The sequence below is a fragment of the Numenius arquata genome, chromosome 5 (assembly GCF_964106895.1).
Source record: "Numenius arquata chromosome 5, bNumArq3.hap1.1, whole genome shotgun sequence".
Taxonomy (NCBI): domain Eukaryota; kingdom Metazoa; phylum Chordata; class Aves; order Charadriiformes; family Scolopacidae; genus Numenius; species Numenius arquata.
Window position 1 is genome coordinate 48,090,219 of NC_133580.1, and position 12,835 is coordinate 48,103,053.

The 12,835-nt window shown below is 46.2% G+C and overlaps 1 protein-coding gene across 1 annotated transcript in view; it reads right to left on the minus strand.

The window, feature by feature from the left end:
• The window catches only part of PTPRA (protein tyrosine phosphatase receptor type A), a 74,117-nt gene that overhangs the window by 28,233 nt on the left and 33,049 nt on the right, over window positions 1-12,835 (minus strand). Inside the window, exons 2-4 of the mRNA XM_074147610.1 lie at window positions 6,099-6,177; window positions 5,305-5,667; window positions 2,501-2,518 (exon numbers count right to left, since the gene is read on the minus strand). Of these exons, the coding sequence (XP_074003711.1) occupies window positions 2,501-2,518; window positions 5,305-5,667; window positions 6,099-6,177 (460 nt within the window). The remainder of the gene's footprint in view (window positions 1-2,500; window positions 2,519-5,304; window positions 5,668-6,098; window positions 6,178-12,835) is intronic.

Genomic DNA, 12,835 nt, shown 5'->3' on the forward strand with positions numbered 1-12,835 from the left:
TGCAGCTCTGGGACACCCAACATAAGGACACAGACCTGTTGGAGTGGGTCCAGAGGAGGGCCATAAAAATGATCAGAGAGCTGGAGCACCTCTCCTACAAGGACAGGCTGAGAGAGTTGGGGCTGTTCAACCTGGAGAAGAGAAGGCTCCAGGGAGACCTTATCGCTGCCTTTCAATACTTCAAGGGGGTTTAAAACAAAGATGGGGACAGGCTTTTTAGCAGGGCCTCTTGTGACACGACAAGGGGTAAGGGTTTTAAACTGAAAGGTAGTAGATTCAGACTGGACATAAGGAAGAAATTTTTTTACAATGAGGGTGATGAAACAGTGCGACAGGTTGCCCAGAGAGGTGGTAGATGCCCCATCCCTGAAACATTCAAGGTCAGGTTGGACAGGGCTTTGAGCAACCTGATCTAGTTGAAGATGTCCCTACCCATGGCAAGGGGGTTGGACTAGATGATCTTTGAAGGTGCCTTCCAATAAAAAACATTCTGTGATTCTATGGTGCAGCCATTGGATGACACCTTCAGGAGGTGGCACACCAGGAGGCATTAGTGTCTCTTCAGCCAAGGACCAGGGATTTCTGCTTACTGAAATGACCACTTTATCCATCATACCAACTCTAGACCCAGAGCAGAAGGCGGCAGGGCATTTCTCATCCACACTGCTCCTTTGGGAAGGGATCTGTCTTGCTGATACATCCCCACAGCTGTCTCAGATGTGGAGCTTGAGCCTGGAGTATGGAATCACCCCTTGAACAGGTAAAGTCATAAATATTTGTGCAGCTTTACTGCCTCTTCCCCCTGGGGAAAGCAGGCAAGACTTTTTAGTGACCCTGCCAAGGACGCTTGAGTTAGCCTCTCCCTTCCAGGCTTCTGAAGGATTAAACTGTCTTGTTAGCAGCTGTAGCACAAAAAGAGCTTACGGATGCCCTAAAAGGCCACAGTCGCTAAAAGGGGATGGGGAAGGACTTGCAGATGCTGTGAGAGCTGGGTGCTGCTGGGAAAGGCAAACCACTAATTTCCATCAGTCTGACTTCAGGAAAAATCCCCTTCTGATGCCAAATCAGAAGACCAGGGCAAGCAGAGCCACCTGCAAACATGCTTCCACGCTGCCCTGCTCAGAACCAACACTCCAGCACGGGCAGCTCCATCACCCAACAGCCCCAAAGCTTGCAGAGATGTCTTCTGCCAACGCCAATTTGGGAGAGGGATGGAAATAAAAGGGCTACTTGTTTCCTGCAAGAGTGGTAAATAATCAGTTGTCAAAGTGTACTTGGTGGTTGAGATACACCATGGTGGGCGGTTTCACATGGTACTACAAACACTAGCAATAAGAGGCAGAAGATTTTCACTAATTTGGATAAAAAGTAGTTTTCTGCTCCTCATCTTCAAAATAACCTTCAACCAACATTTTGTTAGGAAAGCTTTTAATTTTGCAATATCATTGCAAATATCCCCCAGAAAAATCTTCTGAGTCACAGAACTTGAAAAATATTAATTACTTGATTAACAGTAATATTAATATTTGCAATATTTGCAATATTAATATTATTTGGAAGTCAGATTTTTCCCCATATTTTGTTTCTGTGCAGGAGCAGGGATGGACAATGGCAGAAATAGCACAAACCAACAGCTAAGCTATGTCAGATATAAGGGAAATATGCAGAATACTTCTACAACACCTTAACCATTATTTTAAATTAATTCCCTTGGACTTGCATCCCTTTTATTTCCTCTGTGCAAATGTGTACTGACAGTAACTACCACAGAGCATCTGTCTTTTCCTCTATAGCAGTACGGTGTGGGTTTGGCACACCAAGCAGTGCAAAGCAGATTGCCATGGAGTTTACAAAGCTGAAACACCCATCAGAGCAATGATGAAAACAGAAATAGGATGCTTGTTTCTATAGGTAGCAACCAGACTGGCTGTACCTCTACTCTACCCACTCCTATACTGCTAAAGCAATGAGTAATTGCAAATATTCTGCTAGTGATGCCAGTTCTCAGAACTAAGAGATGGAAAAATGCTCCTGAGTGCTATTATATTACAAGAAATGGATTTGTGCTACTGCCTGCCAACAGAATTAAAGAGAATAACAATTATTCACATCATTTGCAGAATGGGTTCAGATCAAATAGGGTAAGTCACAGTCAATAAAGACAATTCATAAGCAAAAAAGAAGGAAATTTCCTGAATGGCTTCTTAGACTTTGGTCATCTCTAGGGACTGTAGTGCTGATATTTTCAGAGCACGTAGCAGGAACTCTTTGTATCTAACAGGACATGTACAAATTGGTACAGGATCGTTTATTTATAAAAAGAGGAGCCGAATACAAATTAAGATATCAGTGTGTCACCAGCTCTTCTAAAGAGCCTGATAGGCTTTGTAAAAGCAATTCTTGAAGTCTGTTATAAGGAGAGCTACCTAACAGCAGAATACGTTTGGAAATGTTTTTACTGAGTGCTTGACTAAAGAGCAATGAAATATTTAATTCTTACCTCTTCTGTCAGAGTTACCTGCAGAAAAAGAAAATAAAAGTCTCTTAGCAACAAAGAAATATACATTTTAATAAGTCAGGAAGGATCAAAGACCACGACAGTAATAAATTTAGTAACTCTCATCATCTTCTTGTAATTTTTTCTTTTAAAACACCAGCTACAAAGCCACGATGCTAAAACAAATTTCAGCCTTCACTTAGTAACAAGGAAAAAGGAAACACGCCCCAATTTTTTGTCAGCAGAGCAGGGAGCTGAATCCGAGCTATAACACTGATCAACACAATTTACTGCTCTTAATCAATAACACGGTCTGTTTAACCCTATAACCAGCAAGTCACTGGTGTAATTCATTAGCACAGTCGTGCATAATTTTAAAAGAGTGGCTGAGCCAAGAGTTCAACTAAGAGCAGTTGGGCTCAGGGATGGGGATGATGAGCATCCAAGGAAAGCCTCTACCTACTGTTTTGGATGTCTCATCTAGAGGAAACCAGAACATACCTATGTTGCTGAGAACACAGACCAGCTCTCCTGCTGGAATGCTGCTGGCATAGGCACCCCACACCCCTGTTTTATGAGCTGCAGCACAGGGTTGAGGATAACCTTGGTAGGTTTGGAGAAGCAGGAATTGCCTGTACAACATATAATTCATGTGGCACCTTCTGCCCCTGTCCCTCTCCTGAGCACCACTTAATTATTTCATGACTGATATCCAAATTTCCTATTAAGATTAATGGCAAGGGCAGCCCTAAAACTAATTTTGCTCCTTGACAAATTACTTGAAATAAAGAAAGAATCAGCTTTTGTCATTTGTTCTCATGACTGACATCAAATGAGAAGCCACATCTGGCCTTGACGGTGCAATGGCCGACGTGCCATAGCATACACCAAGGGAGTTCACCAAAAACAGTAACCCAAGTCATAAAAAAAGTAGCAAAGACACAAAAATTATAAATTCAGTCCCCTGCTATCAGACACTGTATTACAAAATCCCGATCTTAGCCATACTTAAGGCTTTTGCCTCCATCACTCCCATTTGAAGGCTACGTTTATTCTAAACTTGCACCATGCATGTATCTAAAATTACTCTGGACCCCTTCACTCTGCAAAAAAGCCTTGTGGTTTTGTGTTTGAAAAGAAGCTGGATGAGCTCAAGGATGCCAGGACACTGAGAAAGTTGGGTTGTAAACTTCCTTCAGCCACATCCTTTCCTGTGCTGGTAGCAAAGACAACTTCACTGCAGCTTCACAGGCTGCGGTTTCCAAAGATGCCCAGAGGAAGAGGGCACACACATCTCACTGACGTAAAGAGGGGTTTAGACACCCAACATCCAATATCCCTGGAGAAATTTATTCTTAGGGAATGTACACTTGACATCTCCCTGCATTAAGTCCAGTATTAACTTCTTTCAGTCTTTTCTACCCCGCCACCAAGTTACCCATCGTGTTTTTCCACTAAATCCTGCACTGCCAAGGCTTTCACTATGACCTTTAGCAGGCACTGCTATGTAACCATTGCAACCCAAGAGGCACGTAGTGTCAAAGCTGAGTCTCAAACGATGTAGCAATGGGCAAACCACGGCAGAAGAATCACAGATGAGCTAAGACTTCTGGTCACCTCAGCCTCTTTTTGCTTGATTTTTGCTCTTAACCTACACTGAGCAGCCAAACTCTACATTCTTAGGGGCCACTTTGATGATGTGCCAAGAGGGGAATGACAGCAGGATGGCAACAGAGACAACTCTTGCTCATTCAGACCTTTCAAAGATTAAAATAGCCCAAGTAATGGGGAAAAAAATGATAATGTAAGCATAGAATCACAGAATGGTTTGGGTTGGAAGGGACTTCAAAGATCATCTAGTCCAACACCCCTGCCGTGGACAGGAACATCTTTAACGAGATCAGGTTGCTCAAGGCCCCCTCCAACCTTCTAGAAATGGGGCATCCATCCCATCATTGGATGTGCCAGCAAATGCAAGACTGAGAAATTCAGCACATGGAAAATTCTGCTCAATAACATCTCAGCACGTTGCTCCTGGTGTTTATGTCAGTGGAGAGAGCATCTTCATATAGTTTATCAGATCATGTATGGCTTGTGTCTGCAAGCAGTTTAGCAACCATTGGGTGGAACATAGAAATTACCCTACCAGTTGGGCCAGTGCCATCCTACCACATCATCCTTCATCCCCAGGTTGGCTAATTTTGGATAATGAGCCAACTTATCAGCTTTCCCCAGGAGCTAGATCTCACCTCTGACCGGCCACCTCTAGTCTAAGCCTTAAATCTTTGGGACAGGGACTGCCTTGCTGTGTGTATGCTTGTACAGTGCCAAAAAGCATGGCTTGAGCCCACAGTGGCTACCAAAATACAAATAAATGCAGAAACACTCTGGCTAACTGAAGCTCTGCAGCTGAGTGGCAATACGAATGACAGCGGAGTGATTTATTGCTGTTGCCTACACAGACCCGTTACGGATCAACTTTTCAGCCAGCACCTGGGAGTTGTGCAGCACTAGCCCCATTTCACACTCCGGAAACCACAAAAAGTTATGAAACTCATCTGTGACAAAAGTGGAATCAGATCCTAGGTTTTCTGGTGCCCCAGCAACTTGGCAAGTAGCCCAAACCTTCAGTAGGATAAATCTCTTCTGATCTAGTCACTTCAGGGACTTATATTATTTCATATCACGGTGGAATTTGCCCTGAAGTGTCTTCTCATTCCCTTTTGTTCAGCAAAACAAAAGAAGAGAAAAGAAACCAACCCAGAGGTGGGGTGGCCCGGGGAAGAAGAGGTGAAGTAGATGCCTACCATTGTGGGCAGCGGAAGAGGTCTCTTGCGTTGTCATCGTTGCACTGAAATTCCTCTCTGTCGTCTCCGCTTCTGTGGTAGGGAGAGCAGTGCGTGGAGCAGACGGCGTCACGCTGGGTAGCAGGGAGGTTGCTGGAGGCACGGGCACAGTTGTCCCCAGGGTGGAGGTATTGAGGCTGACAGCAGTGGTGTTGGGGGAGATCCTGGTAGCTGTGGTTGTAGGTGGCTTTGATGCCATTGTAGAAACAGTCACTGGAGTGCTAATGGTGAGGCTGTTTGCGCTCGTTGTAGTCCCATCCTCAGGACCTGCTGTAGGAGCTTTCGTGGGACTCCTGAGGGAGGTGGGCACTGTTATGGGTGGCTCTGTGAGAGGATAAAGCACAAGGGAACCTCCATGAAATACCTTTCTGCAACACTGGAGGGTTTAGATGCTAAAGGTTCATGTGACTCTAACTACAAGGATAAAAGAGCCAAAAAAAACCAGTCCAGAACAGGAAATTCTTTGCACCTCACAGTGATGCACACCCTATAAAAGTAGGTAACTTGAATATGTATTATAACATTAAGGAGGTAGAAAGGTTAGAGCCCCTGTAAGAGAGGATCAATATTTGCTCAAGGTAAAACCTGCAGGTCCCATTTATGAGCACCTGCAGCCCATCACCCTCTTTTTGACACTTAATATTACAGTTAAGTGGAGGGCAAAAAGGGTAAGTCATTGAGCATGTGAGCACTTACTCCTCTGATCCTAAAGATGGTTTAGGGACAAAAGAGAGGAAAATATAAGTGTAATTTACCTGTCGTAACGTTGTTAGCACCAACACTTATCAGGCCACTTCCAAGCAAAAGGAGAAAGAACCATGAATCCATGTTGACCTGGGGAAGAGAGTAAAGAAAAGTTATTTGAATTGTCATACAACATCATCCCAAATTCCAACCGTGGATGCCACTGTGCATCTTGCATGTGTAGTAATGGAAGGGAGGAGAGAACATGTAGCTGGAGTCCCTGAAGTCATATGGATGGGAAGGATTTATTGATCGTTCCCAAAAGGAGGGCACATGGAGAAATCCCAGTCTGGTGGATGACCAAAGGTCAACAGAGATGAAGCAGGGAATGGGTGAACTGTGGAAGAGCATGAGAGGAACAAGCTGTGAAGCTGAGCACCAAAGATAAGTACCCGATCTTAAAGAAAATCAATAATGTGTTCATACAACAGTCTGCAAATGAGCATACTTTGAGCAAACCGAAATGCAATACACATGAAGCAAGGATCAAGGCTCCTTGCCTTGATCCAAGATGCCCGGGAACCAGAGGCAGGGAAGAAGGAGAGGTTAGCTCCTCCTGTGGGCAGTGCCCAGCAGTCCCTGCTGGCTCACTGAAGCCCCTGCCTGTTACTGGGTGTGGGCAGAACACCCGCACAAGGCCAGGCTCAGCTCCATTCCCGGCACGTGTGGATGGAACAAATACTCATAAATAATAATCCAAGATCATCTGCAAGCACAGGCTGCACATTCGTTGTACTGTGAGTTTCTTCCCAGGAAATGTCCTGCAAAATTACAGGACGATGACATCAGTAGAGTTATTTCCCCCAGGCTTTCTCCCTCAGCCCTTTTAAATACAAGATTTTTTATGGTGATTTCTTTCTTCATTAGACCTCAAAAGCTCCTGAGAAATGGGTATAGTTATCTCCTCCCGAACAGATACGGGTCCAGAGGCTGAGGCAAATGACAGTGAGCTGTGAGACGTCATCGTCCTGGCCAGAACAGAGCCCCAACCTGCCAAACCCCAGAGTCCGGGGCCTCCCAAGGTTGGACCAGTATCTCACATGTGCTACGAGCCCAGAGAGGGCTCGGAGATGGCTCTGCTACATGCCATCGACCAGCAGCTGCTGTACGACTCTCTCCTGTCCTTCAGGCTTTTGTCATACATCCAGTTGCATCTTCAGCATCTCCTGGGAGAAGGCTGTGAGATCTCACTGCCAAGTCAACTTGACACGCTGCCAAGAAAGGGTTTTATTCCTGATATGCAGTCTAAGCCTCTCCCTCTTAAATATGTCTTGTGTTGTTTGTTCTTATTCTATTTATTTAAATCTGCTTCAACCTAGACCCATCCCAAACTCCGGGCAAAAGGACAGCACTGAAGTCATCAACGTGCTGGAAACGATATCAGAAATACAAGATCCTCCCCACCCGGGAGTATCCTCCCACCAGCACCACCCACTTACATGTTTTTCCTCCCCCCAAAAGAAAACCTGGCAAAAATCGAACTTACTCAGTGACCAAAAGGTCAGACAAACCCTGAACCAGAAGGAAACCAAGCTCCAGAGATAAGAGCTCTCCTCCAGCTCTTTCCACCGCCAGCCCTGCTGCTGCAAGCAGGACGGGGCTTTCTCCAAGGGGTCCCATTGGTGTGAGCAGCCAACTTTCCAGTGGATTTCATTACCAGTTAAAATATTTGTCTGGATGAATTTGAACTGATTCGGTACTCCCATTGCTGGTGACAGCAGGGCTGGTCCTGCAATGTCTCCCTGAGGGTTTTCTCCAGGGTGGGATGTCTGGAAAACCCGCAACCGGTAGAGTTTCGATAGAATGCTCCACTCTTGGTGCCTATTGAGGCCACTCGAAAACTAATCACACTCGAGCTGAGATGGTCCTAAGCCAAAGAGGTTTTCCACCCTCGCAGTATATTGTCCCCAGGGAGTTCACGTCCTCCCCATGTTTAATTGCAACTGGGAAGCACATAAAGCTGCACCGCCAGCAAGAACGAAAGCAACTCTGCAGGAGACAGACCCTTTGAGCATCCCACTGTGGAAACCCATAGAAACAGGGCGCTCATCGCAATCAGACATGTGTGAAAGGCAGAAGGACCCTAAGCCCATGCTGAATCTCCAAATGAATATAATGGTGGCACCGAGATGCTCCTGAAACCTCGCAAGGGCTGACAAAGGCACCAAAGTCTTGCCATCGCAACTGCTTCCCTCACTAGGAACCCATCACAACAAGAAAACAGTAATAAGGTAAAGAGAAAGACCTTTTGCAAACACTGCTAGGAAAAAAGTGACTGTTCATTGTGTTTTGATGAATATTTGTATAGAAATACCAGTCCCACAGGTGGATGTGGCTCCTTTCCTCTTCCCCACCACCCCGTTTCTCAAAACAGGAGTTCCTGTTCATTTGGGATTCCCATTTATTTGGGATTCCCATTCATTTGGGTTCCTGTTCATTTGGGATTTCCACAGCTATACCAGAACTGGCTCCGTAGCAGCAGTTTGACCCGAGAGCAGACAAACCAATTGCTAACGGGGACTCTCCCATTGTGCAGCATCCTACTGGCTCCTCACACTGAGATCTTGCTCCTCATGGCATGGCCCATAATTAACCCATCATTGAAAAACCGTATAGATCTTAATCTCTTCCAAGCCTTTCTTAATGGCTTCAAGGATCTTTTGAGCTGGCTGCTCCAGCTATTGCAGCACACCTCAGATACCAAGGGAATGACAATTTGTTCATGGTCACTCAGCAAAGGGGTGGTAGAGCTGAGACTGGACCTCAGGGGACTTGGTTCCTCTCCCATCTGTGGTCCCTGGAGTCCTGTTGAGCAAGTTAAGGAAGGAAAGACTGATGGGTTTGCCCATAATAACCACGCACCCCCTCCCTTAAACCAACAGCTGAATGTCTCGTTGGCCTCCAAAGCTCTTCTTGCCTCATCCTCAACATATTTTCCCTTGGTGTTGAAAACAGGACATGGAGGGTAGGGGAAGGAAGTAAAAGCTGTGAATCCCCTTTTTTTTCTGCCCTCCATTACGGGGAAGTAACCCATATACAACAAAAGAACTTGGTTTTATTTCCATGACCGTGACTGCCATATGGATGAGAACTAACTCCTGGACCAGCCACGGGTACCAGCTGCAAAACCCCTTTGGGATGATGCAGGTCCCTCCTTCGCTGAGCCAGCACTGCAGCTCTGATGCCTTGGGATAATATCAGTGATCAAGCAGCTGCCTGCCTTTTAAACCCCCTTGATATTATGTTTAATAAGTTCATTGATCCTTGAATGGATCGCATTAGGAGGAAAGGGTTGGCAAGGAGAGAATACTGCATTTCCCCAAGCCTTACCCCATTTTCGTGAAGAAAGCTGGATGCAGGCAGTCTGTGTGGATCCTGAGTTTTTATGGCTTTATTAGTGTGAATGTCAAAAGAAACAGGACGCCAGGCAGCCCCGAGAGCATCACGGCTCACTGTGCAGATCATTACACAAAAATCCTGGGAGCTGCTCCTGTGACCAGCAATCAGCTGCCAGTGCTGCTTTATCACCTTAAAACCGGATCCAGAGCAGAGAGCAAGCGAAAGAGCCCTGCGCAAAGGGAGGGCTGTGCCAGCCCAGCTCTCGGCTCCCAGCCCCTGCTATTAAATACTCCCTATTCCCAAATGCAGTATAAATAAATGCCAGCGGTACGCCGTTACCCGCTTCTTAACATAAAAGGCCTCGAGAGTCCTACCCCAAAGCTGGAGAAACCCGAGTCTCCCTTCCCCCTCGGCTCCCTCCCTGCTGGTTTCGGAAACGGAGAGGAAATACTTGTAATGTTATCAACATAAACACAGCTCTTGGCCGGCTGCAACATCCTGCGAGCTCTGCAGAAAAACACCCTGACGTCACGGCGCCGGCTCTGCTGAGGAGAAAGGAGCCGGCTTCGGCACCACTGACCCGGCGGGTTGGGATGCTCAGCATTGCATCTTCATTTTAAACCTCCTTTTTCATAAATCGGGGTTAGAAACCTCAATAATTGCTACTGGTGTCTCCAGCAATATTTTTTTATATAGATATATAGACAGGGTGTATATGCATTACTCTCTCCAATACACTGTTCAGGAGCTTCTTATAGAAAAGGCTGCAGGACCTGTGTTTTAAAATAAGCTCATCTTGTCAAAATGATTGATGCTGAGGGACAGGGAGAAAGGAAATAATCTCTTTATAAAGTAATAAGTGGCTTAAAAATGGTCCTTCTGTGTGCTGCTGCTGTAGGGGGGGGATTGGCTGCAGGACCACCTCCCCGTGCTTCCAGAAAGCAAAGAATTAGTATTTAGTGCCACAGAAACTGCCCAGATCCTACCCGGATACAGCCATCCGCAATCAAAGGCAGGATTTACCCCCACCTCTGACATATTCCTAATTCCTGGAAAATGAGGCAATCTTTTTCTATGTGCAAGGAGAAGATACAACTCAAATTCCACCTGGCTTTCTGGGACCCCAGAACCCACTGCTGCTATGAGTAAAATGCTAAAATGTAGTGGCTCAATCATGACCACATGACTGCCTTGTGCTGGCCCCAACCACAGTGAAAAATAAAAAAAAAGTTCAGTTTTCTTCCTTTTTTTTGGCAGGGAAGAGGGCAAAACTAGGAGCAAGGTTAGCATTTGCACCAGTTAGCTCTTTGAAGCAGGACGAGAGCAAGCATGAGCATAAAGAAAGGGGAAAAGGTCTTTTTTTTTTCTTTTTGGTGGCAGCAAGCCATCAGCATGGCTCAGCCGCCCTGGAAAAAAAACCTGCCGTTCCCTCTCACCCTCCCTGCTCCTTTTAAATCCCGCTTGTGGTTTTCCAGCCTCTTGCTGGAGCTGTGATCTGTGGCAGAGGAGAGCTGCCTGAGGACTCATCTGATGGCAGAACAATTTCGCTGGCACCAGTTTCCCTTTTCCCGTAGCCCCAAACCTCTTGCGTTGGATGAGATGCAAAGGATGTAAAAATAACGATCAGGATGAGCCGCGCTGCTAGGAGCTCTGCACCGAAAAGCAAAGCCCAGTCCCCTACAGAAATCACAAGGGGCCAAGTGTTTTGCAGGGGGGCTCCTTACACCACGCGTTGATTTCTTCTCTTCTTTAGCGTCATGCAAGGAGCTGCTTTGGCTCCAAATTGTGTTGGGATGGCTAATGCAGGGTTGTCTTCCGCACCAGAGCTGCCGTGAGTTGGCCATCGAAATAGAGGAGCCGTTGAGGAAGGGAAAAGAGTTTTGTTGCACTAAGACACAGTGACTAATTCCTTGCATGTGTCTCCGAAGCTGAAACGAGGCCTTTGATGTGTCACTGAACATTATTCCCCCACCCCACCCTCTGCTTTTCCACTCTTCAACAGAAAAGATGAATCACAGCAACCATTCACCCTTTCTGAAAATCCACTTCATTTTCATTTTTTTTTCTTTTAAATAAACAGGCAGCTTCCACACAAGTGACAGCCAGTGTAACAAATGGTGCATGAGGAGGAGGACAAGCCTGCGGTAAGGGCTTGGGGTTTTGCTTTCTCCACCTCCCCAACCTTCAACAAATCACCGCGTTCCTGCACCTTGATATTTATCATGGCATGGTTTGGGTTGGAAGGGACCTTAAAGATCATCTAGTCCAACCTCACTGCCATGGGCAAGGACATCTTTCACCAGATCAGGTAGCTCAAAGCCCTATCCAACTTGGCCTTGAACACTTCCAGGGATAGAGCATCCACAACTTCTCTGGGCAACCTGGTTGAGTGTCTCACCACCCTCATCATAAACCATGTCTTCCTTACGTCCAATCTCAACCTACCCTCTTTTGGTCTAAAACCATTACCCTTTGTCCTGTCACTATAGGCCCTGGTAAAAAGCCTTCTTATAAGCCCCCTTTATATATTGAAAGGCCGTAATAATGTCTCCCTGGGCCCTTCTCTTCTCCAGGCTAAACAGCCCCAAAGCCTTTCCTCATAGCAGAGGGGTTCCAGCCCTCTGACCTTTTTTGTGGCCCTCAGTCTAACACAGGAACACACTGTCATCTTTCAAAGAGCAAGATCCTAGGAACCTGATCCTACTCCCACCTGGCATTCTGGGTGTCCAGAAATAGCTTGCACTGTTAGGATGATGTTAAAAACTGCAAGCCTGAACCAGGATCAGTATTTCTCATGGAGATTATCTTTAGCGAGATGTTAGTCTATCCCATGCCAATCATAAGGCTCTCAAAACACACTCTGGGAGCAGTAATGTGCATGAAACCATCGTGGGTGGATGTAGAGAGGATCGGGTGTTCACCAGTCAGACCCTGGAAAAGGTTCCCCACACTCCCTTCCTACCTCTGCCTCTGAAAACTGTAAATCCCTGTGCTTCAGCCTGAAGGTTCCCAAATTGGCTGTTTTACTCCCTAAGTGAATGACAGGTTTAATTCATTCAGAAATATTTGCAAGGACCGTTGAGACCACAGTTAATAATAATTTGCTGGGTCCAGTATTGTTTAACATCTTCTTTCAACAATCTGGATGATGGGGCTGAGTGCACCCTCAGCAAGCTTGCTGATGACACCAAGCTGGGAGGAGCTGTTGAGATGCCAGATGGTCTTCCTGCCATCCAGAGGGACCTCACCAGGTTAGAGAAATGGGCCAACAGGGACCTCATGATGTTCAACAAGGAGAAGTGCCAAGGCCTGCCCCTGGGGAGAAATAATCCCAGGTACCAGTATGTGCTGGGGCCATCCACCTGGAAAGCAACTTGGCAGGAAAGGACATGGGGGTCCTGGCGGACAC